We start from the raw sequence: 23,626 nt of genomic DNA on the forward strand, positions 1-23,626 counted from the left end.
GCTCGTAGGGACCTCCAGTTGTATCTTTCCACATCTTAAAGTCATGTATAATTTTAGCACTCACAGTTTTCTCTTTTAATTTATTCCATATATCTATCACTCTATGTGGTAAGCTATTCTTTTTCAGATCTCTTCTGTAACTGTCCTCCTAAGTTTCTTCTTGTGTCCCCTTGTATTTCTATTGCCCCAATTAAGTAGATCATCCCTATCAAGGATTTTCATCCCTTTCATAATTCTATATATGAATATCAAATCACCTCTTCCTCTTCTTTGCTCCAGAGTTAGTATTTTTAGTTTTTTTAATCTTTGTTCATATGTCTGCATACTGAGTGTTGGTGCCATCTTTGTTAGTGCTCTTTGAATTCTTTCTAGTTTATGTTTTGTTTGTTTTTTGTTTTTTTGTTTGTTTGTTTTTTGCACTGGGTGACCATATCGCTACATACTCTAATTTTGGTCTTATAAGTGTAACTAGGATTTTCTTCACCATCACCTCATCCATGTAGTGAAAGGCCACTTTCATTGATCTTATAAAGTTGCAGGTTTCTTCAACTATTTTATTTACAGGTTTGTCTGGTGTCATGTCATTTGAAATGATCACTTCTATATCTCTTTCTGAGTTTACATTTGTAACTTTTGTTCCAATTTAGTGTTTGCCGGATTTTCTATTTTTGCTTTTTCCAAATTCCATTATACTACATTTTTTAATGTTGAAATTAACTTCATTCTTTTTACTCCAGTTCCAGACTTTGTCTAGATCTCCCTGAAAAGATTTACAATCTTCGTTACTCACTTTCTTCAATAGTTTTTCATCATCTGCAAAGAAGTTTATGAAGCATTTAATTCCTTCATCCATGTCATTTATATAAATAGCAAACATTATTGGAGCCAATACAGAGCCTTGGGGTACTCCACTTATCATGTCTACCCATTTTGAGTTCTTTTCTCTAAGTATCACTCCCATTTTTCTTCCTTTCAAGAAGTCTCCCATCCATTCCAATAATTCTCCTTGTATTCCACCTATTAGTTCAATTTTTCTTAGTATTTTTTTGTGTGGTACTTTGTCGAAAGCCTTTTGTAGGTCCAGGAAGGCACAATCTGCCCAGCCATCTCTTTCTTGTATTATGTCTAGTTATCTTGAGTAAAACCATATTAAGTTTGTAGTACATGATCTTCCACTTTTAAATCCAAATTGGTTGAGATTTAATATTTTGTTCTTTTCCAAGTGTTTAGTCCATTTGTTTTTAATAACTTTCGCATATTTTAGCAATTGTGCTTGTCAGGGATACTGGTCTATAACTTGTATTTACCTAGTTGTATTTTACGGGAAGGGGAGCTATGCTCGTGGGGTCCCGTCTTCATATCTCATTTTATCTAAACTATTTTTAAATTCATGTATTGTTTTTGCACACACCACTTTCTCATCTAACTTGTTCCAACTGTCTATTGCTCTGTGAGGAAAGCTGTTCTTCTTAAAATCTCTTCTATAGCTGTCTTTTTTTATTTTCTTTCCGTGTCCTCTTGTATTTCTGTCATCCCATTTTATCAGATTCTCTCTATCAGTAATTTCTATGCCTTTCATGATTCTGTAAATAGCTATCAAATCTCCTCTCTCTCTTCTTTGCTCTAGTGTCTGTAGTTTAAGTTTTTGTAGTCTCTCTTCATATGATAGTTTTGAGAGTGTTGGTGCCAGTTTTGTAATTGCTCTTTGTATTCTTTCAAGTTTTTTTATACATTTTTTTGTACTTGGTGACCATATCGTTGCTGCATATTCCAATCTTGGTCTTATCAGGGTGATTAGGATTTTCCTCACCATTTCTTCATCCAGGTATGTAAATGCCACTTTGATTGTTCTTATTAAATTATAAGTTTCTCCAAAAATCTTATTTATATGTTTCTCAGGTGACATATTATTCATAACAATGACTCCCAGGTCCTTCTCATTTTCTACTTTTTTTATTCCTTCTTTTCCCAAATTATATGATCCTGTTATTCTGTTTTTGCTTTTTCCAAATTCCATTATACTACACTTTTTTGTATTGAACTCCATCTCCCACTTCCTACTCCATTCTTGTACTTTATTTAGATCTCTCTGTAGTGATTCACAATCTTCTTCAGTTTTCACTCTTTTCAGTAATTTTGCATCATCTGCAAAGAAGCTCATATAGCTTTCAATTCCTTCATCCATATCATTAATATATATAGCAAACATTATTGGGGCCAGAACTGTTCCCTGCGGGACACCGCTTATTACTTCATTCCATTTTGAGTGCTGATCTCTTATCACTACTCTCATTTTTCTTTCTTGCAAAAAGTCTTCCATCCAATTTAGCAATTTACCTTGTATTCCTCCTTCATATTCTAATTTCTTAAGCAACTTCTTATGTGGTACTTTGTCAAAAGCTTTTTTTAGGTCTAGAAATGCACAATCAGCCCATCCATCTCTTTCTTGTATTATATCTATTAGCCTTGAATAGAAACATATTAAATTGGTGACGCATGATCGTCCTTGTCTGAATCCAAATTGCCTTGGATTTAGTACGTTGTTTTTTTCCAAGTATTTTACCCATCTACTTTTGATAATTCTTTCACATATTTTTGCTATTGTACTTGTTAGAGAGACTGGTCTATAGTTGGTAGGTTCTTCTTTATTTCCTCCTTTATATATAGGTACTATATTTGCTTTTTTCCAATCTTCTGGAACTTTTCCTTCTTTTAAGGAACTGCTTATTATGCTATGTATTTTGTCTGCCAGTTCATTCCTGCATTCTTTCAGAATCCAGTTTGCTATTTCATCTGGCCCATGCGATTTTCTGACATCAAAATTACCCAAGTGTGTCAATATTTCATTCTTTGTTACTTCTATTTCTTCCATAGGGGGGACTTTTTCCTTCCACTCAATCTCTTCAGGTTGTATATTTTCCCTTGTAAACACTGATTTAAAATGTTTGTTCATAATTTCTGCCATTTCCATTTCCTCAGTGTATTCAACTCCTCCTTGTCTTAATTTCTCTAAGTCTTGTTTGTTTTTCAGTTTATTGTTTACAAATCTGTAGAATAGTTTTGGTTGATCTTTACACTTTTCTATAACATCTTTTTCATATTTTCTTTTTTCCTCTCTGCACTTTTGTACATATTCATTTCTATAACCAGTATATATTTTCCATTTTTCAGGTCTTCTGTCTTTTTTCCATCTGTTCCAGGCTTTGTCTCTTTTGTCCTTTAACTCCCTACAACTTTTGTTGTACCAGCATTTTACATATTCTTTTTCTTGTTTTTGTCTTGGGACATACTTTTCCACTCCTTTTTTGTAAATTTTTGTCAAAATATTCCATTTCTCTTCCACTGTTGTTTCTTCTTTGTATATTTCTTCCCAGTTTTCTTGTTGGAAGAATTCTCTTATCTTATCAAAGTTTGTTTTTTCATACATCATTCTTCCTTTTCTATATTGTTCATTTCTTTTCATATATTTTTCTTCATTAAGTTCCAGTTCAATCAGTATGTGGTCACTTTTACCTATTGGTGTTTTATATTCAATCTTGTCCACTATTCTAGGTTCAGATGTAATTATTAAGTCTAGCCTCGATGGTTCTTCTTCATTTCTATACCTAGTGTTCTCTTGTATCCATTGCGTCATTGTATGGTCAGTAATCATCTCAAGTAGAGCATTTCCCCATGAGTCATCACCACTCTTTACTGTCATTTCTTCCCAGCAGATTTCTTTGCAATTAAAGTCGCCCATCATAACTATTCTTCCTCCGTCTTCCATTATTTTAGTTAATGCTATCTTTGTGTCCTCTAACATACTTTTATGTTCACTCTCCTCCCATGAGGCTGTTTTCGGAGGCACATAATTGATCACAAATTTTCTGCTCTTCTTATCTCGGTCTTCCACTTCTATCATAATCATCTCTACTGTATTCTTTCCATATATGACACCTTTCACGTTTATATCCTTCTTAGTCAGGAACATAACTCCACCCCCTTGTTTTTTCTCTCTGTTTCTAATCCAATAATTGTATGTATCATGTCCTACACTGTTGGGTGGTAGTGGGCCTTTTAATTTTGTTTCTACAATTCCCATTATGTCCGGTTCTTTTTCTTTCAAATAATCATTCAGTTCATTCAATCCTGTTATCAATCCATCTATATTTGTGTAAGACACTCTTAGTTTTCTGCCACTTCCATTGTATTCTCTGTTTCCCTTATGTTTTTCTTTAGTATGTCGAACTGCTTTATTTTCATGTTCACTACTCTCCAATAGAATCTCTCTTTCTCTGACTCCGTTCTGTTCTCGTTTTTTGCCTTAGCTTCAATTCTTTTCTGCTTTTCTGCCTCTCTTTCCTCCTTATTCATTTCTCTTTTTATCCATACCTTTTTATATTGATCATTTGTTGCTAGTTTCCCTGTCTTGGATAGAATTTTCTCTGCTGTTGTTTGTGACCTGAATTTAATCTTAATTGGTCTGGTCTTATCTGTACTATATTTTCCGAGTCTGAATTTTTCCTCAATTTCCTTTATAATTTCTGGTTCATCTTCCTGGACTAATTTTAATAAACTGCTTACTCTTTCATTTTCCTCCTTGATTCTTGCGGTTCTATCTGGGTTATGTTTCTCTTCCATTCCTAATATAATTATACAATTCTTTTTGTCAGCTAATTCTCTTACTATATTCTCCTTCTGTCTCATCACTTTAATAACTGAGTCTTCATTATGTTCTTTCAATTGCTGTTTGACTATGTCAGTGAATGAAACCTTATTCCCTTCTTGAGTTATTCTCCAATTTTTAGCTTCTGTAGCTATTTTCTCTTTGTTTTCATTACTATTCTTCTTCAATTTCTCATTCTCCTCCTTTACATTTCCTAACTGTCTTTTTAGGTCCTCTATTTCTTCAGTTAAGTTTCTGTTAGCCTTCTCTAGTTGTTCCAACCTTTCAATTCTTTGGAAAATGGAGTCTACGTTACCTAACTTACGCTCCAAGTCCTCGATCACCTTATCAACTCTCTCCTCTAGTCTTATCAGTCGGGGGGGGGGGGGTTGTGTCCCCCCCACCCTCTTTAAATCCCTGGAACATATTCTCGTCACTTCCTTCTGTATTGCTCCTCTCTATACTTCTAATCTTTACATTTTTATTAGACATTTGATCCTCGCTAATTCTTTTGTTTACCTTCCGCTTGTCTGGCTGGGCAAAGTCTACTCCCTCCTCATTTCCTTCCATTTCCCTCAGTAATCCCTCCCCTTTTCCTCTTTCCCTACGTTCCCACTACTCCACGAGCAATTTCCCCCCCACCCTGCAAAAACACTAGGCACTTCTCTTTGCGTTGGGATCCACAGACTTCACTTTTCTTCAGAACGTCTTCTAAGCCGTCCATTCGTTGAAGTGTGTGTGTGTGTGTGTGTGTGTAAAGTCAGACCCATACAGCAGCCAAAACAATCTATGAGCTCTTATTCAGCATTGTATTGGCTGTTAATCTTGAGTCAAGCACATGATCTAAGCCCATGGTGAATCGTCCTTCACTATGGTTCTCATGCACTGGTCTTTGAGGATATTCTTCATCCATTCAGTCCTCCAATATGTTCAAATTTCCAAGTCTATTATGAGATATTTTATCAAACAATTTCTTCAGATCCAACCATACACAGTCTACCCAACCCCATCTTGCAGTACATCAACCATTCTTGGAAAAAATAAAAAATAAAATAATAATAATAATAATAATAATAATAATAATAATGTAGATTTCATACACACAACCTTCCTTCTCTAAAACCATCTCTCTTTATGGTTTCCCCACAGTTCTTTACTTCTTTTTTGCTTATTAATTTTGTAATATTTTATGTAAGCTGATGGCATGATTAGTAGCAAAAAGAAGTGTAACTAAACTACCCAATTCCTCAAACCAACATACATTCAAAGAGGGTTCCACCTGCATGATGCTCACAAACATCACTCAACAAGTGTTGGAGGTATTCAACAGGAAAGCTCCACTAGAATGTTCATGGTGCCCACATACATTTACGATGCATTTGATCAACAGACATTACAAAGCACTTACCTACAAACATTAACAAAGCATTTGATAAAGTTCCCTGGCATATGATGAAAAAAAAAATATATGCACAACAATCTTACAGGTAGAAAGTGCAGAGTAACCTAAACTAACCAAATTGCTGGGGCACAAAGAATATACAGTTAAGTCCCCAAAGGGAGCAGTACCAATACACCTATACGAATGAACTGATAATCACCCAATGTAGCAACCAAGAACTAGAACAATGGCACAGAAATAAACAGTAACATCACTCACTCAAGACAATCATGAAATTAAATAGCCAAAACCTTGGAAAAGAACCTTAAAATTCTAGGCTTCACTTTTGATACCCGTATGACCTTCAGCATGCACATCGAAGACTGGACAGTAAAAACCAACAAGAAAATAAACCTAGTAAAACCAATCACAAGCACGGGCTTTGTACAACAGAAAGAACCCCTACAAACAATTCCCAAGCACCACACTTGACTAAGCTTCCAGTTAAGTTCTCGACTATCAGCAAAATCTAAAATTTAACAAACTATACAAAAAGTATCAAAGCATCGAGAATAATAATAGGATGTGCTATGACCACCCCAATAGAACACTTGCATTCAAGATACTAAAATTTTCCCAGTAGGATGTCATATCAAAATGATATGTACGCACTTCTTTGTTAGAGCCCTCTAACCATCTTCATCAGATTATCTATCTACCCCCAGTTGTTGGTGCTGCCCCTTGATAGCACATCTTGTGGTACCTTACTTTTGATACACAACTTTCATTTTGCACATCAAAGATGCAACCATGAAAATCAACAAGAAAACAAACACTAAAACCAGCCATAAGCAGTCTTTAAGAAGCAGAAACTGAAAGGTTTCTTCAAGGTTAATGTGGATGAATGTGAAACTGGGGAGATGTGGGTTTTTGTAAGTGTATGGCCTGGAAGTGAGAAGAGTGAAGAGGAAAGGGAGACTTTTTGGATAGATTTAAATGAATGCATTGAGGGTTTGGGGAGAAATGCCAATGTAGTGGTATTGAGAGACCTTAATGCTAGCATAGGATATGAACCATGAGACAGAGTGGTTGGGAAGTGTGGAGTTTCAGGAAAAAAATCATGGTGGAGAGTTGATGGTAGAGATATCTAGAAAAAGAGTTGATGATAGAAAACACAGTGCTTAGGAAGAAAGTTAAGCATAAGTACACATGGGAGAGGGTGGTAGATGGAGCATTAGTGGACTATAAAGTGGTAACCAGGAAAAGAGTGGGAAGAGTTAAGGATTCTAAGGGGAGAGTGGGGGAATATCAGATAATTTCTTGGAAGGTAAGTTGGGAGTGGAGGATAGATGGAGAAAGAGATTAAAGGACAGAAGATAGGGAGGTGCTTAGAGTAAACTGCTTAAATGAGAAAGAAAAAGAGAAGGAGTACAAGAAGAAGCTGAGAGAGGAGTGGGAGGGAGTGAAGGATAGAGTAGAGCTAGGAGTGGAGGAGGAATGGGGATGGTTCATGGAGGGAGTCACAAGGTGTGCAAAGATGGTGTGTGGAACAAGGAGGATGAGAGGAAATAGAAGGAAGGGTAGTGAGTGGTGGGATGATGAAACAAAGAAGGTTGTAGAAGAGAAGAAGCGAGCATTCACAGACTGGTTACAAAATAAGATGAGAGAATCATACGGGGTACAAAAAAAAATATATATATAAGTAAAGCATAAGATAAATGAGGCAAAGAGGAGAGCAGATGTGAAATGGGGTAAGAGTACAACTGAAAATTTTGAAATTAATAAAAAGATATTTTGGAAAGAAATTATAAGAGGAATAGGAGGTGAATCAAGTAGAAAAGGCAAAAGGTGCAGATGGAGAGATGATAATGGAAGAGACGGCAGTAAGAGGAAGATGGGCAGAGTGAAGGGAGTTGTTAAGATCATGAGAGCAATCAATGCACCTGGATTGGATGGGTGTCATGCAGAATGTCAAAAAAGAGGTACAGTGATGGTAAACTGACTGGTGAAGTTATTTAACCACTTCAGTATAAGTCATATTCTTGCACACAGCATTGGGTGCCATATGTACAATACAGCACACTACTCACATTATAAAATATAGTCACTGTTGTATTACTTGTTCTCTTTTACTCTGAGTAATAATAAACACAGATAATGTGATCAAACTAGTTCACAGAATCCAGAGGTAACTCATGTGCAACTACAAAAAAATATATAATCAAGATGATGACACTTACATCCTCATGTACTCACTCACACTTCATGACGCCTAGGTAGGAGTCGTTGTACCGAAGTGGTTTATGTTTGTTTAATAGAGGGACATTGAGCAAGGAAGGGAGAAGGCAGGAGATACTGATGATTGGAGAGTGGCTGTGTATAGATGATACAGTTATGCAAGGGAGGGGCAGGGGGTGATTATATGTGAATGATATTTTGACACAGCCCAAAGGGATTTCAGCCAGTCTTCTACTTTTCTGCATAAGGGATGGAGAGGGGGTCACTGATTAAGTGAAGCAGTCTTGCTGTGGATGTACTCTGTCTTAGTACATTGCTTCTGACCCAGGGCAGTGGCCGGGATACAGGGATGACCCATTGTCCATGAGGAGCTAATAAGAGAGGGAAGAAAGGGTGGTGGAGGGGAATGGAATGAGTGGGAGTGGATACATACCTTTGACTTAGCTATATCCCTTATAAGGGGGAAAAAGCTCTTGATAAATAGACATACATACATATACATACATTCAAACATCTACAACAAACTTGCACCTGCACCACACAAAAATACATCCACACTCGTATAAAAAAAAACGAGCCTCTCAAGACTGACCACCACACACCTTTCTCCATCAAACCCTTCAGACATTAGCCCCAAAGAAAAATCCTCCCCAAGAGGCAAGAACCACATTAACATCATCTAATACAATACACAGAACAGGTCTGGCCACAGAAATATGGCACACCAGGTTCAACCACCACAAGGAAGACAGTGAGCTCATCTTACATTGCCCCACCCTAACCATACTCAGATAACACAATATTTCTTCTTTGAGTGACTTATGGGCCAATCTGGTGACTGCTGCTAGTTACCTGAAGGCTGCGAGTCTCCTGCACAAGACTTCCAGCAGCAAATTGATGACCAATACTTCCTTCTACTATTTACAGATGGTGGCATAGAAACAGCCCAATATAACACCAGTCCAAAGTTTCTTCCCTGAGATATATGTGGGAGGGCTCAAGGACTTTTGCCAGCCACTGTGGGGTTGTGGGTTTTCCATTTATAAAAATGTGAGACAATTATTATCATCATTAGTATATTAGTAGTCTATTTCTTTCCACCTATCCTAGCTGGTCTTAGAGTGATTTCCCTGCTATTTAATTAAGTATAGAACTTGGCAGTCCAATGTAGAGTACTTACTTTGATGTGTAATTGTATATTTTACATAATTTTTGTATAAGCCCTCAAATCCACCCAATCCTTACATGACATCACACAAACACAACCTACTCAAATATCTAAAATAACCTACCCCAAGTACTCCATAAAATATCTCCCACCCATAAAAAATAAATTGCACACACTTTCATCATATACATATTGTATCTAGATAACTAAATATAATACTACCAGAATTAGAGGAAAAAATCAGACATTGGCATGTGCTGAGAACATGAAGAAGGCAATATTGTTGAAAGCCATAGAGGTTGGTAAAGATGGTCAAGGCAATAAAAATGTTAGCAGTATAGTGTATATTTTTCCTAAATAGCATGCAATGAATAAGTTCCTTCCATTCAATGGCTCCTAAATGCAATGGACAAAATGTGGTGATCCAAATGTTTGTCCAAACTTTAAAAATTCCTACACTGTGCAGAGAGTGACAGTTACTTTCAGAACATATGCAACCATGGGTGGTGTATTGTTTACACTTCTATTGTGTACATTTACAGTTAAACTGTCCCAGTGCTTTTGCTGGGATTTTGAGAATATTTTACGATTATCATGATTTTACAGTCCAACTGTATAGCCACCTGTAATTATTGGCCTTTCAACCACAAGAAGCTAAGATATTAGGGAAAAAATGGGTTTTGGATGGGTGCATGGCTTGGCTGGCTACCTCCCTTATAGGATGGGGGAAGGTGAGGCCTTTGGTATACACATGGAAAAATTAACAGAACCGTATAACCAGGATATCCAGGGAAAGTGTTGGTGTAAGGAGTGAGTGAATTTCAGTGTTCCTCTGAAGCTTGATCTAACAAGAAATTTTGAGTATGTGTGCTCAAAGCCTGTATCAATGATTAGGTTTACATAGTCCAAAATTTGTAAAGCTAAGCAAGAGAAAAATCTAAATACAGCTGCTCATAGGTGGTCCATGCAAGTATGATCATGTGGGGTCAAGGTGTACATTGTTTCTTTTAAGGCTGTTGGTAAGAAGCTTGCACAGCAGCCTGGTATCCAGTTTTTATAGACTAGTGATGGGTGGCTATGGTAGTTTTGTAAGGTGTAAGGTGAAGTTGGGAGTGCAGATACAAAAAGTGCTGATCCAGTTTGTTACACCAGTCCTCTCTTGCAGGAGAACCACAGCTCCCAAGTAACTGGAAACAGCCACCAAGTGGACTTATAAGTCACTAAGGGAAAAATCAATTGAACTCAAATCACATGGAAACCTAATGAGCTAATAGTGATGTAATGAATTGCATTAATCACAGGTTTGCAATGGGGACAAAACTGGTTTACTCTGGCCCTCTTTGCCTATTATCACTGGAATGAACAAAGGAAGATTTTCAGTGTTGAGTTGTGCTTGTACTGAAACCATGCACTGTCTTATGCTGTCATTGGAAAATCTGTTCAACCATGAGCTTTGGAGTACATGGGCTAATTACCTATAATTTATTTATTTTTATGCAATGCAGTTAATAAGAGGTAACTGTAGATTATGCTGTCATGTGGCTTCATGACCCTTGGGAAACTGGAGGTTTTAGGTGGAAAGAGGCATCTTGATGAAGAATGAATAACTTCCATTATACTACAGTGAACATGAAACACATTCCCTACACTAACAACTTTATTTTCATTGCATTATGATTTCTGAATGGTTTGTTAATTCCACTATATAGCAATTCTCCCTGATATTGGCAGCTTCCTATTGTGAAGTAGACAAAATACCATGCCATGGTATGATCTAGCCTAACCTGAAGGGAGAAAACCCCTCCACTTTGAACCTTGTTCTAACCTAACCATGAAAAACCTACTATTTTTCTCTATGGTGATTTTGGACTCCTCCAATGTATCCACTATACTGCAATTACAGCCTGCTTAGGAGGCCTACAGTTGTGAAAATACCAAAATATCATTTCATGCTACATTCTTACCATGTGGACTGGGGAGTTGCCCCATTTAAATCCCCTATACTAACCTGTTCATTATTTTCACTCTACATTGATTTTTTTACTACTCTGCTATTATCACTTTAAGGGGGGACTGAACACCTAGAATCATGAAATTTTCATCCAAAAAATCAAATTTTAGATATGGGCACATTTGAAAAATGTAAATATCCTAAAAGCAAAATATGAACAACTTTTTCCTCCCCAGCGTGATGGAGGGAGTTTAAAGGGCCCAGGAGGAGTGTCAATTAAATAGTTCATGCATGAATGGGCCCTAAATATCTATAAATGTCTTGTTTTTGCTTGTCTAATTCCATGTATGTCTGGCATCAGCGTGACTTCCTCTTTCATATGGTGTGCACAGCATGCTTCAAGCCTAAGTTACCCATCAAACATCAGAGTAGACTGATGCATAAACACGTTACTGACTGTGGCAATATTGTGTTCCTGTGCTGCTGTTTGCCTTATTTCCTGGACATTACTACATCTACTAGATGTCCAATCATCATCTGCATCACGATGAAGAGGAAAACCAAGGAAAAGATGAAAAAGTTGAGCCAAAAGTTGAATGAAAGTTGTGCTAGAAGGAGGGCAAGGCGTGAGAGGCTTGGAGGAGGGACATCACCTCCTCGCACGTCACCACCACCACCACCTCCACTACCAAATACCACCACGCCTGACAACACAGCTGACAAAGTGCTTTCTTCCAGATGAAGAGAAGAAGATGAGGAAAATTCAGGAGAAGAGACAATAGCTGGCAAAGGAGAAACATACAGGGCTGGGATCACGCCTGTGTAGGATAATCAAACACCTGTTTGGTAATTTGTCATTGAGCAGAGGGAAAGCGCTCTCATTGCTGGTAAAATAAACCACTCTGTAATGATTTGACAAAGTGATGACACGCCAGCAGTGAGGTTTTAAACCGGTAAAAGAGCAAAATCTTCAATTATGAAAAGGTCTGCTTGGCGAGTAACAAATACATTTTAACCCCTTCCATACGGTGCCGCACACGTAGGCGTCATGGGGAGCGAGTGTATTCGCGAGGCTGCCATATCGGCGTCTTGATTATATTTATTGTAGTCGCCCCTCTATAATGACATTCTTTCTAATTCTTTTGTAATCGCATTTTCTATGGTTATCAAAATTCACGGGTGAAGAGAGAACGATCGATATAAGCGGTGACTATATTTTATGATGCGAGTATTATTACGACACGTCGTACGGCTGGCATTGGCTGCTGCCACCGAGATCTAAGTCCATGACGCCTACGTGTGCGGCACCGTATGGAAGGGGTTAATGTAATATATATAGTAATGTATATGTATGAAAATATTTACTGTCAACTTATTCAATATACATTATATAATAATGTGTGAATACAATAAAAATTGCACGATAAATAACAGATATACAATACTAAAAACTTTAAACACTCATATCTCAAAACCAAACATTTGCAATTAAAAATATGCCAAAAAAATTTAATCAATTGTACTGAAAATGCTTCTGGTAGTGTATAATAGGTATATCTTTATTCCCACGCCTGTTTTTTCCATTATCTTGAAAAACATAGCAACGGGCTTCATCTAAGTGGAAAAAAACGCGGAAAAAAGGGGTGACGTAAGTGTCCATACTTACAACACCTATATCTCACGTCATATAGCGAATTTTCAAAAAAGTCTGTAGTACAAAAAATACAACATACATATTCGATTACGTCAAAAAAAAGTTATGACGTAAAGACACAGCAAGTTCTCGGGTCCACAATATATTTCTATCTATATTTTAAATAAAACCTGAAAGTTTCAAATTGAAAGACCATAAACTTTTTTTATATTAATTTTTTTTTTGTTATGGTGTTCAGTCCCCCCTTAAGGTAATTATAGCCCATGGTGTTATCTATCAATCAATCAATCTATTGCCCTTGGTCTCTCTTACAGATGACCTAAAGCCTTCTGGTATGGTTAAACCAAAACCTAATCAAATCCTGCCTAACTTACATATGAAGCTCAAACCGACTGTAATTTCTGTTTTTATTGCCTCAATGCTGTCTCTTGCTGCATTGCTTCCAACATGGGCAGTGGGCAGGGAACAAGGATGAGTTAAAATAAAAGGGAGCTGGGTGACAATGGGGGGTAGGTACACACCCTGTCTGGCTACCTCCCTTATAAGGAAGAAGCTTATTGGTATAAAGATCAATTGTCTCACTCCCAGGATGGAAGAGAACTACCATTTATCACTGTCCATTACCTTACTAGTGATGTTCGTTCACACGCAATTCACTCAGCCCAATTAAACTAGTATTCATGGTCATCAGTTCAAAATTGTTTATACACAATGTCAAGGCAAACTGTATAAGAGGTTCTTCAATCTTAGATATGTCTCCATCTGGAATTCATTTCCTGATTCAACTACGTCTACCACAGGTGTGGCAGTATCCAAATGGCTATTTCCAATCATAATCTTAGTGAATTTCTCTATGATCTCCATTGACTATCTAATGTCCACCCCCACACCATATATGGGCACTGCTCTGTGCTAGGTCTTTCTAGTTACTATGATACACTTTCCAGGTTTTACATGCATACATTACTTCACTATTCTTTACTTCCTGTGGGCTGGCACATCAGCAGTATTTGGCTTCCATAGAACAGTTTGGGTGACATGTTCTCAAAGTCAAATGAATCTGGGAAATATGAAATACTGCACTACTATTGGTTTGTTATATTAAATTATGACTGGCAAGTGTGGTGTATGTGCAGTAAACTGCCATGAGAGAAGTATTACTTAACACCAATCTTCGATACTGAACTCCTACAACTTAGGGTATCTACTCTGAATAAGAAATCTGTATGTTTTTTGCCTTCATCAGATATTAGTCTACAAATATTTTACAGGACAAGATTTGTTTTTTTTCATAAAAAAAAAAAAAAAAAAATGGCACACCTAGAGTATAGTCATCCAGTCTGACGAAAAAATTTTACTTACCACCTCATAAAAATTAAAACTAAATTTCAAATTATCTTAGTTTGCAAATACAATAAAGATTATTATTAAATAATTTTGTTCTGTTTAACACAGAAAGGGTAGGGGAATAATCTGTGTTGCTGTGCTGTATCTATCTATATATACATATATATATATATAAATATATATATATATATATATATATATATATATATATATATAAAAGTATATATATATATATAAAGATATATATATATATATAAATATATATAAATATATATATATATAAATATATATATATACATCTATATATATATATATACATCTATATATATATATATATACATCTATATATATACATTTATATATACATCTATATATATACATTTATATATACATCTATATATATACATTTATATATACATCTATATATATATATATATATATATATATATTCTTATAAGAACACGGGTATGTGTGTTCACTTATGCAAAGTAGACCACTTGGAAAAAGGAAACTAACGAAGCAGAGTGCTTTCGTATATTACATCTTCAGTCCAACAAGTACAAAGTAATAGAAATGCATAGATAATATATACATGAAACAAAGGAACAAGGACAGTTTGAATATATATACATATATATATACATTTATATATATACATATATATATAATTTTTATATATATATATATATATATATATACATTTATATATATACATATATTATATATAAAAAAAAATAATGGTTGCTTACGCCGTCCGGTGGTAATTCGGTCACACACGCCGGGGATTCGTCAAAGCCCCCAGGCGAAGCCTGGCCGGCGCAGCCGGTGGGCTTGTATATATAATTTATATATATATATATATACATATATATTCATATATATATACATATATATACATATATATACATATACATATGTATATATATATATATACATTTATGTATATATATATATGTACATATATATATATATACATTTCTATATATACATATATATATACATATACATATATATATATACATTTATATATATACATATATATATATATATATACATACATTTATACATACATACATTTATATATATATATACATACATACATTTATACATACATTTATATATATATATATATATATATATATATATATGCATTTATATATATATGCATTTATATATATATATGCATTTATATATATATATATTTATATATACATATACATATATATATACATATATATATACATATATATACACATACATATACATATATATATACATTTATATATATACATATATATATATATATATATATATATTCATTTATATATATATATATTTATATATACATATACATATATATACATATATATATACATATATATACATATATATATACATATATATACACATACATATATACATATATATACACATACATATACATATATTATATATATATATATATATATATATATATATAAACTAACCATGATGTTCATACCAGTATTCCTAATTTACCAGTTCTACTGAAGTACAGACCTCATCCCAATGACAGCTTTGCTGCAAACCTTAGCCTTTCTAATATATGCTCACTCGTCCGTAAACAATACTAAGTCACTGGTAGCTACTAGATTTTCATCAGGGCCAATACAACGAGCCAATACAAAATGTTCAAGACATGCAAAAATTGTGATGTAATGCCATCAGTTACTTTTGATTTCAGTACAATGTGCTAGGACTTTTACAACCTGACACCTTTGTGTACAACTTCTATTAACATTTTTGTAACAAACCAGTCTCCTCATTTCTTCAACTCTCTGAGAAGACAAAATGTCATCAGTCATTGTGGTCTCAATATATGTTGAGCCACAACACTATTCTGGATATCTATACAATCTTATACAAATCAAATCTATAAGAACGTGTACTGGTTCTAGTCCACTCAATGAAATTCTGTTTAGTCTTTCCTTCAACCAGTTTTCAAAGTAAGGATGGGTAATCGACCAAAGATTAAAATTCGCAATTTGCAACATCTTGCTGCAGATATTAAACGCCAGTAATAGGTAGTCATGCAGCGACCAAACATGTCTTTCCTCTCAAAACATGAGGAAAGAAAAATTCAGCCCTAATTACTCAGCTGATCGCCATTCCCAGAATCCGCCCCGTTTCCACTTGGTCCGCCTACACAGTCTTATATCTACCTCTCGGTATAATGGAGAATCTTTCAATCTGCAAGCATACTATACATTCATGTCACAGTGCTTCCGTCCAACGCTTATTATACGGATTTTCAAGCTCTTACTATAACTTACCGCCCCACGAAGTTTTCCAATACAGATGATTTACCAGCCGACTGACCACCTACTACTGCAATTTGAGGTAGATCTAGTTGCATATGTACTCCCAAATTTGTAAATGCATCTTGCAATTTGTTCACAATGGGGATGAGCGTCTCCATCCCCGCGTTTCCCGACATTTTGATATATTTTGGTCTCACTCACACATCAAAACACTACGGAAGATGGCAGTCGCCTTTACACACCCGACAGTTCGAAAATTCGATATAATGCTGCTCTGTCAGTGCGCTAGTCTCAACGCATGCGTGTGTGAGAAAAACATTTAAAATATCAATATTCGTTTTTAATACACACTTGTCAATGCATGCATTTTTCTATATATTTTCATATTATTCAGACATACTTATAGACATTATTTCTTCCGTATTAATATCATATGTGTTTTCGTGAAACCTTCAGTCAAAGAAAACGAGTCTTGAGTGAGAGAATGGATGTACCTGATCGTTGTTAAAATTGCCCCTTATTTTTCTTTATATATATATTCAACCAATTTACTACATTGTATGTAATACCATAATCTATAAAAAAATCTTACAATTCTAACAATATAAGTTTTTATGAAGAGTATTAACAAAATAAAAATGCCGGTATATTGCATTGAATGAAATTAACCTGAGTACTATTTCCGCTAGTTTTATCATTAACGGGACTGCATCCTGTCCACACATTGATTAGATAACTCACATATACTTTAAATGGAACAATTAATCCAGATGAGTACTGAAAATCAAGATAAGAATATTACCTCCGTTTCTTAAGCTTCACTGTCCTTTATTCAATAAAACCCATAAAATTTAATTAAAAATCATGTTATATGACATGGAAAACTATCGTTTTTCAAATTAACTATGGATACAAATGACCGAAAAATATACTATAAAGTAGAGTTTGCCTGAGCCTAGATCCACAGAAATACCGCAGGCAGTAATTTGAATGTGTGAATTGTGTTTCTGGTGTCCTTGGTCGACGTAATATTTCCAACAACCACCATACCAAAACACCAAAAACATGGAAATTTTGTATCATACATTCTGAATGCAATACCACACACACACACATATATGAGCTCTGAGCTCTATTCCGGGAGGGTAATAGCTGTCGATCACAAGTACAACACGTGATCCAACACCATGGTGAATCATACACACTCAAAGAAGAGAAAGAGGCGACCTACTGACCATCTACAGAATCATGAGAGGCACGGAAGTCCTTGACAGAGAGAACTTACTAAAATGGAACAAGAGAAACACAAGAGGACATGATAAAAAAAAATCAAAAAGGATAGTTATAGAAAACACCTGAAAAAAAAAACAGTTTTCCACACATAGTGGTATACATCTGGAACAAACTGGACAAAACAATAGTATGTGCGAAAACTGTACACGGATTTAAGAGCAAACTAGACACTGCTAGATACAAAGACGGGATTCTACGAGCATAGATCCCCTTCCCGCAAGATACTAGGGAAATGCAACTAGGTAAACACACTCAATATATATATATATATACATATATATATATATATATATATATATATATATATATATATATATATATATATATATATATGTGTGTGTGTGTGTGTGTGTGTGTGTGTGTGTGTGTGTGTGTGAATAATTCGCTAGTGGACAGCGACATCAATCATACAATCTCCATGACCGTCGCGCAGAGGATTCGAGCCACTGTTTATGGACACTAAGAGAGGCTCCACAACACCCGCCTTAGACCACTCGACCACAGACGATCTGAAACAGTATGAACTCGTAATCTATCTGATTACCGAGATTGGGGAGGGCGCTAACTGCTCCCCCATATAACCCCCATTTTACCATACGGCTAATCGCACCAGTGGGAATGGTAAGGACTAGAACGAATCCCCTTTACGCTTCTCGCCATCGTAACTATGTTTCGCTAGTGGACAGCGACATGGCGATGGCGAGAAGCGTAAAGGGGATTCGTTCTAGTCCTTACCATTCCCACTGGTGCGATTAGCCGTATGGTAAAATGGGGGTTATATGGGGGAGCAGTTAGCGCCCTCCCCAATCTCGGTAATCAGATAGATTACGAGTTCATACTGTTTCAGATCGTCTGTGGTCGAGTGGTCTAAGGCGGGTGTTGTGGAGCCTCTCTTAGTGTCCATAAATAGTGGCTCGAATCCTCTGCGCGACGGTCATGGAGATTGTATGATTGATGTCGCTGTCCACTAGCGAATTATTCACATAGTTACGATGGCGAGAAGCGTAAGGGGGGGGGGTTCGTTCTAGTCCTTACCATTCCCACTGGTGCGATTAGCCGTATTGTAAAATGGGGGTTATATGGGGGAGCAGTTAGCGCCCTCCCCAATCTCGGTAATCAGATAGATTACGAGTTCATACGGTTTTAGATCGTCTGTGGTCGAGTGGTCTAAGGCGGGTGTTGTGGAGCCTCTCTTAGGGTCCATAAACAGTGGTTCGAATTATCTGCGCGACGGTCATGGAGATTGTATGATTGATGTCGCTGTCCACTAGCGAATTATTCACATAGTTACGATGGCGAGAAGCGTAAGGGGGATTCGTTCTAGTCCTTACCATTCCCACTGGTGCGATTAGCCGTATGGTAAAATGGGGGTTATATGGGGGAGCAGTTAGCGCCCTCCCCAATCTCGGTAATCAGATAGATTACGAGTTCATACTGTTTTAGATCGTCTGTGGTCGAGTGGTCTTTGGCGGGTGTTGTTGAGACTCTCTTAGTGTCGATAAACAGTGGATCGAACCCTCAGCGCGACTGTCTTCGAGATTGTATATACATATATATATATATATATATATATATATATACGTATATATATATATATATATATATATATATAAGCGAATAAATCACAAAAGCACGTGATTCACAAAATGTGTAATAAAACCACTTGGAAAATAAAATGAAAGGTGACCAAACGTTTTCGTCTGTTTAAGACATTTTCAAAGGTATAGAGTAAGGAGACAGTGACAACATATATACAAAAGAAGCACACTAGGGGGGAATTAGGAGAGGTCCATGGTGATTTCACTCTCTCATCACTGCCGGACGTTTGAACCGGCTACTGTAAACAATTTTGTATGTTATAAAGTTATCTAATTTATACATTCCCAAACTCATATTCACGTTGTTCTCAAATGAAGCTTTTATATAACATGATTCTATTATATTCCTCTCCTTAATGATAACACAAAGAAAACTGTCACTGTTTCCTTACTCAGTACCTTTGAAAATGTCTTAAATAGACGAGAACGTTCGGTAACCTTTCATTTGATTTTTCAAGTGGTTTTATTACACACACACACACACACACACACACACACACACACACACACACACATATATATATATATATATATATATATATATATTATATATATGTGTGTGTGTGTGTGTGTGTGTGTGTGTGTGTGTGTGTGTGTGTGTGTGTGTGTGTGTGTGTGTGTGTGTGTGTGTGTGTGTGTGTGTGTGTGTGTGTGTGTGCGTGTATGAGTGTGTGTGTGTGTGTGTGTGTGTACGCGTATGTGTGTCTGCATGTGTACGTGCGTTTATGCGTGTGTGTTTCCGTATGTGTACGTGTGTAACTTCGTGCCAGCGTGTGTGTGTGTGTGTGTGTGTGTGTGTGTGTGTGTGTGTGTGTGTGTGTGTATTCACCTTTGTCTTTGGATCACGTGTTGGACTTGTGATCGACAGCTATTTCCCTCCTGGAAGAGAGCTCAGAGCTCGTATGACCGATCTATGGGTAATGCTATGACCTTTCACACACACACGCACCCAACTCCCCGCCCACGAGAGTCAGAGTAACGACCCGAAGCACAGCGATACCGAAATAATTTCGGCCCTGGGCAGGATTCGAACTGGGTACTGCGAGCACGAACCGTACTTCCCAGTCCAGCACTCTACCACCGCGCCACCGTGTGTGTGTGTGTGTGTGTGTGTGTGTGTGTGTGTGTGTGTGTGTGTGTGTGTGTGTGTGTGTGTGTGTGTGTGTGTGTGTGTGAGCGCGCGCTTCCCAGGTTAAACCCTGGTCAAGCAACTCCGAAGTTGTGTAAATACTATTCTTCGTCATTATTTTAAGTCTGGCTGATGAAGATTAGAGTGCAGTACAAACTTCTCACGTCAAATGCAGTGCAGGTAGGCACAGCTCTAGCCTAACAAGGTCCGAGAGGCGGAGCTGGTTGACCAATGAATGGATGGCGACCCACTCTACTCTTCATCCATTCATCCATTCACTCTTATCTATTGCATTCCCTCTTCACTGTCCAAAAGATACCCATCCATTCATCCATCCATCCATCCATTCTTTCCATACGTCATGTCAAATTACGTCACATGTGACAAATGTTACGCAATATAACACATCACAGGTCACACATCACGTTATACGTCACGTCACACGTTAGGTCAAGCCACGTCACCCTTCAGGTCCCATATCAAACATCACGTTGTAGTGTGTTGCAGGATGCACACTGCACGTCACACGATACATAACACTATACTTCATATGTCACGTCAAACGTCACGTCACCCTCCACGTCACACGTCGTCACATATCACCTAACACTCCACGTCACGCACTAAGTCACGTATCACCTAACACGTCACGTCACGTCACGTCACATCACAAGTCACGTCTTACATCAAGTTACATATCACCTGACACGTCACATCACACGTCACGTCTCACACCGTCACATATCACCTAACACGTAACATGTCACATCACATATCACGTCACATATAATATCACATATCACATCACACGTCACGTCATATGTCACATCACAATTCACGGCACATGTCACGTTACAAGTCACGTATCACATCGCATATCGCAGTGTTGTGTTGCCAGGTTCACATTACGTGTCTGTAGGTTTCATATTGCTTACTGGGAGTTGTAGGTTATATAATATATGCTGCGAGTTACAATTTGCACTCATTTAATTACGTCATTAGTAACGTCTTACGTCACGTCACACGTCATGTCACAGATTACACGTTGTGTATTGCGCATCACGTGTTCCCTGTTCCCCAGGTTGCATACCTCCCGATGTGCGCCACTCGCCATGTCAAAGATCACGTTAGTCACGTCACACCACACGTCATGTCGTTATATCACGTCACGTCACGGTGTCACATCACACCACACGCCACGTCATCACATCATACACGTCATGTCGTCACGTCACGTCACACCTCGTGTTACACCACACATCACGTCACATCACACATCAGGTTATGTGAAGAATCATCTCTTGCTGATGTCCATCAACAGTCTTCAAGCATTGATGTGCTCCATTTACCCTGGTACCGCTTTTCCATTGTTGAAATATCTTGGTGAAACTTTTCACCATGTTCGCCACTGACATAAGAACATAAGAACATGGAATAAAGGAGACTGCAAAAGACCATAAGGCCTACACTAGGCAGCTCCGTATCCATCACCACCTGTCATCCCCATCCATAAAGTTGTCTAATCGTTTTTTAAAACAACTGATAGTTTCAGCGCTTACTACGTGGTTACTAAGTTTATTCCATTCATCGACCACCCTATTAGTAAACCAATTCTTGCCTATTTCCTTCTTAAATCTAAATTTGTCCAGTTTATACCCATTACTGCGAGTCCTGCCCTGTTGTTTTATTATGATGACCTTCTTTGCATCACCCTTGTTATAGCCTTTGATCCACTTGAACACTTCTATTAGATCACCCCGCACTCTGCGTCTTTCCAGAGAGTGTAAGTTTAGGTGCCTAAGCCTCTCGTAAGGCAAATTTCAGAGTCCTTGTATCATTTTGGCCATTCTTCTCTGTACTGATTCTAGTGAATTTATGTCCATTCTGTAGGACGGAGACCAAAACTGTACCGCATAGTCAAGGATGGGTCTAACTATCGCCAGATAGAGTTTAATAATTACCTCTGCACTTCTATTCGTTACCGTCCTAGCAATGAAGCCTAATGCGCTGTTAGCTTTATTTCTGGCGCTAATGCACTGCTTCCTGGTTTTAAGGTCCGGACTCACCAGAACTCCCAAGTCCCTCTCGCACTCAGATTTTTCTAAAAACGTGTTATCTAAGTTGTATCTATTTTCGGGGTTGTGTAGCCCTACGTTTAACACGCTACACTTAGAGATATTGAAGTTCATTTGCCATTTCACCGACCATGTTAACAGTTTATTAAGATCATCCTGCAGAATCTCTGCGTCGTCTCCTGACCTAATTAGGCGTCCTATTTTAGTGTCGTGAACATGAGGGGACGTCCTAGGATGAGGTGGATGGATGGGGTGAAGGGGGCTTTGGGGAAGAGGGGAATGTCTGTTGAGGAAGGAAGGGAGAGGACGGAAGACAGAGGTGAGTGGAGAATGGTTGTATATGGATGATGTTGTGATTGCATGAGGAGGAATGGGCAGGGGGGTGGGGTAGTATGTGTGGGTAAATTTTGACGCAGCCCGAAGGGATTTTCTCCCCGTCCTCTCCTATTATGCAAGGGGGGACGGAGAGGGGGGGTCGCCGATTAAATGAAGCGGCCTTGCTGTGGATGTGCTGTGTCTTGCGACACTGCTTCTGACCCAGGGCGGTGGGCAGGGTGCAGGGATGACCCGTCATCCAGGAGGTGCTCAGATGAGAGGGAGGGTGGGAGGGGTGTGGAGTGTATGTAGGGATGAAATGGGTGGGAGTGTTTTTATGCCTTTCCCTTTTTGGCTACCTCCCTTGTAAGGGGGAAAAAGCCTTGGTATATGTATGTATGTATGTATTTTAGTGTCGTCCGCAAACTTACTAACATCACTATTTAACCCATCGTCCAAGTCGTTTATATACATAATGAACAACAAGGGACCCAAAACCGAGCCCTGGGGGACCCCGCTAGTAACATTGCCC

At 37.5% G+C, this 23,626-nt stretch overlaps 1 protein-coding gene across 10 annotated transcripts in view; it reads right to left on the bottom strand.

The window, feature by feature from the left end:
• Positions 1-16,955, bottom strand: part of shi (dynamin-1 shibire) — a 116,347-nt gene extending 99,392 nt beyond the window's left edge. For all 10 annotated transcript variants that reach the window (XM_076186444.1, XM_076186450.1, XM_076186447.1 and 7 more), the window contains exon 1: positions 16,697-16,955. In XM_076186444.1, the coding sequence (XP_076042559.1) occupies positions 16,697-16,860 (164 nt within the window). In that variant the 5' untranslated portion in view covers positions 16,861-16,955. The remainder of the gene's footprint in view (positions 1-16,696) is intronic.
• Positions 16,956-23,626: the final 6,671 nt, after the last annotated feature.

This window comes from Oratosquilla oratoria, chromosome 6 (assembly GCF_046742065.1).
Source record: "Oratosquilla oratoria isolate Oo_2021 chromosome 6, ASM4674206v1, whole genome shotgun sequence".
Classification (NCBI taxonomy): domain Eukaryota; kingdom Metazoa; phylum Arthropoda; class Malacostraca; order Stomatopoda; family Squillidae; genus Oratosquilla; species Oratosquilla oratoria.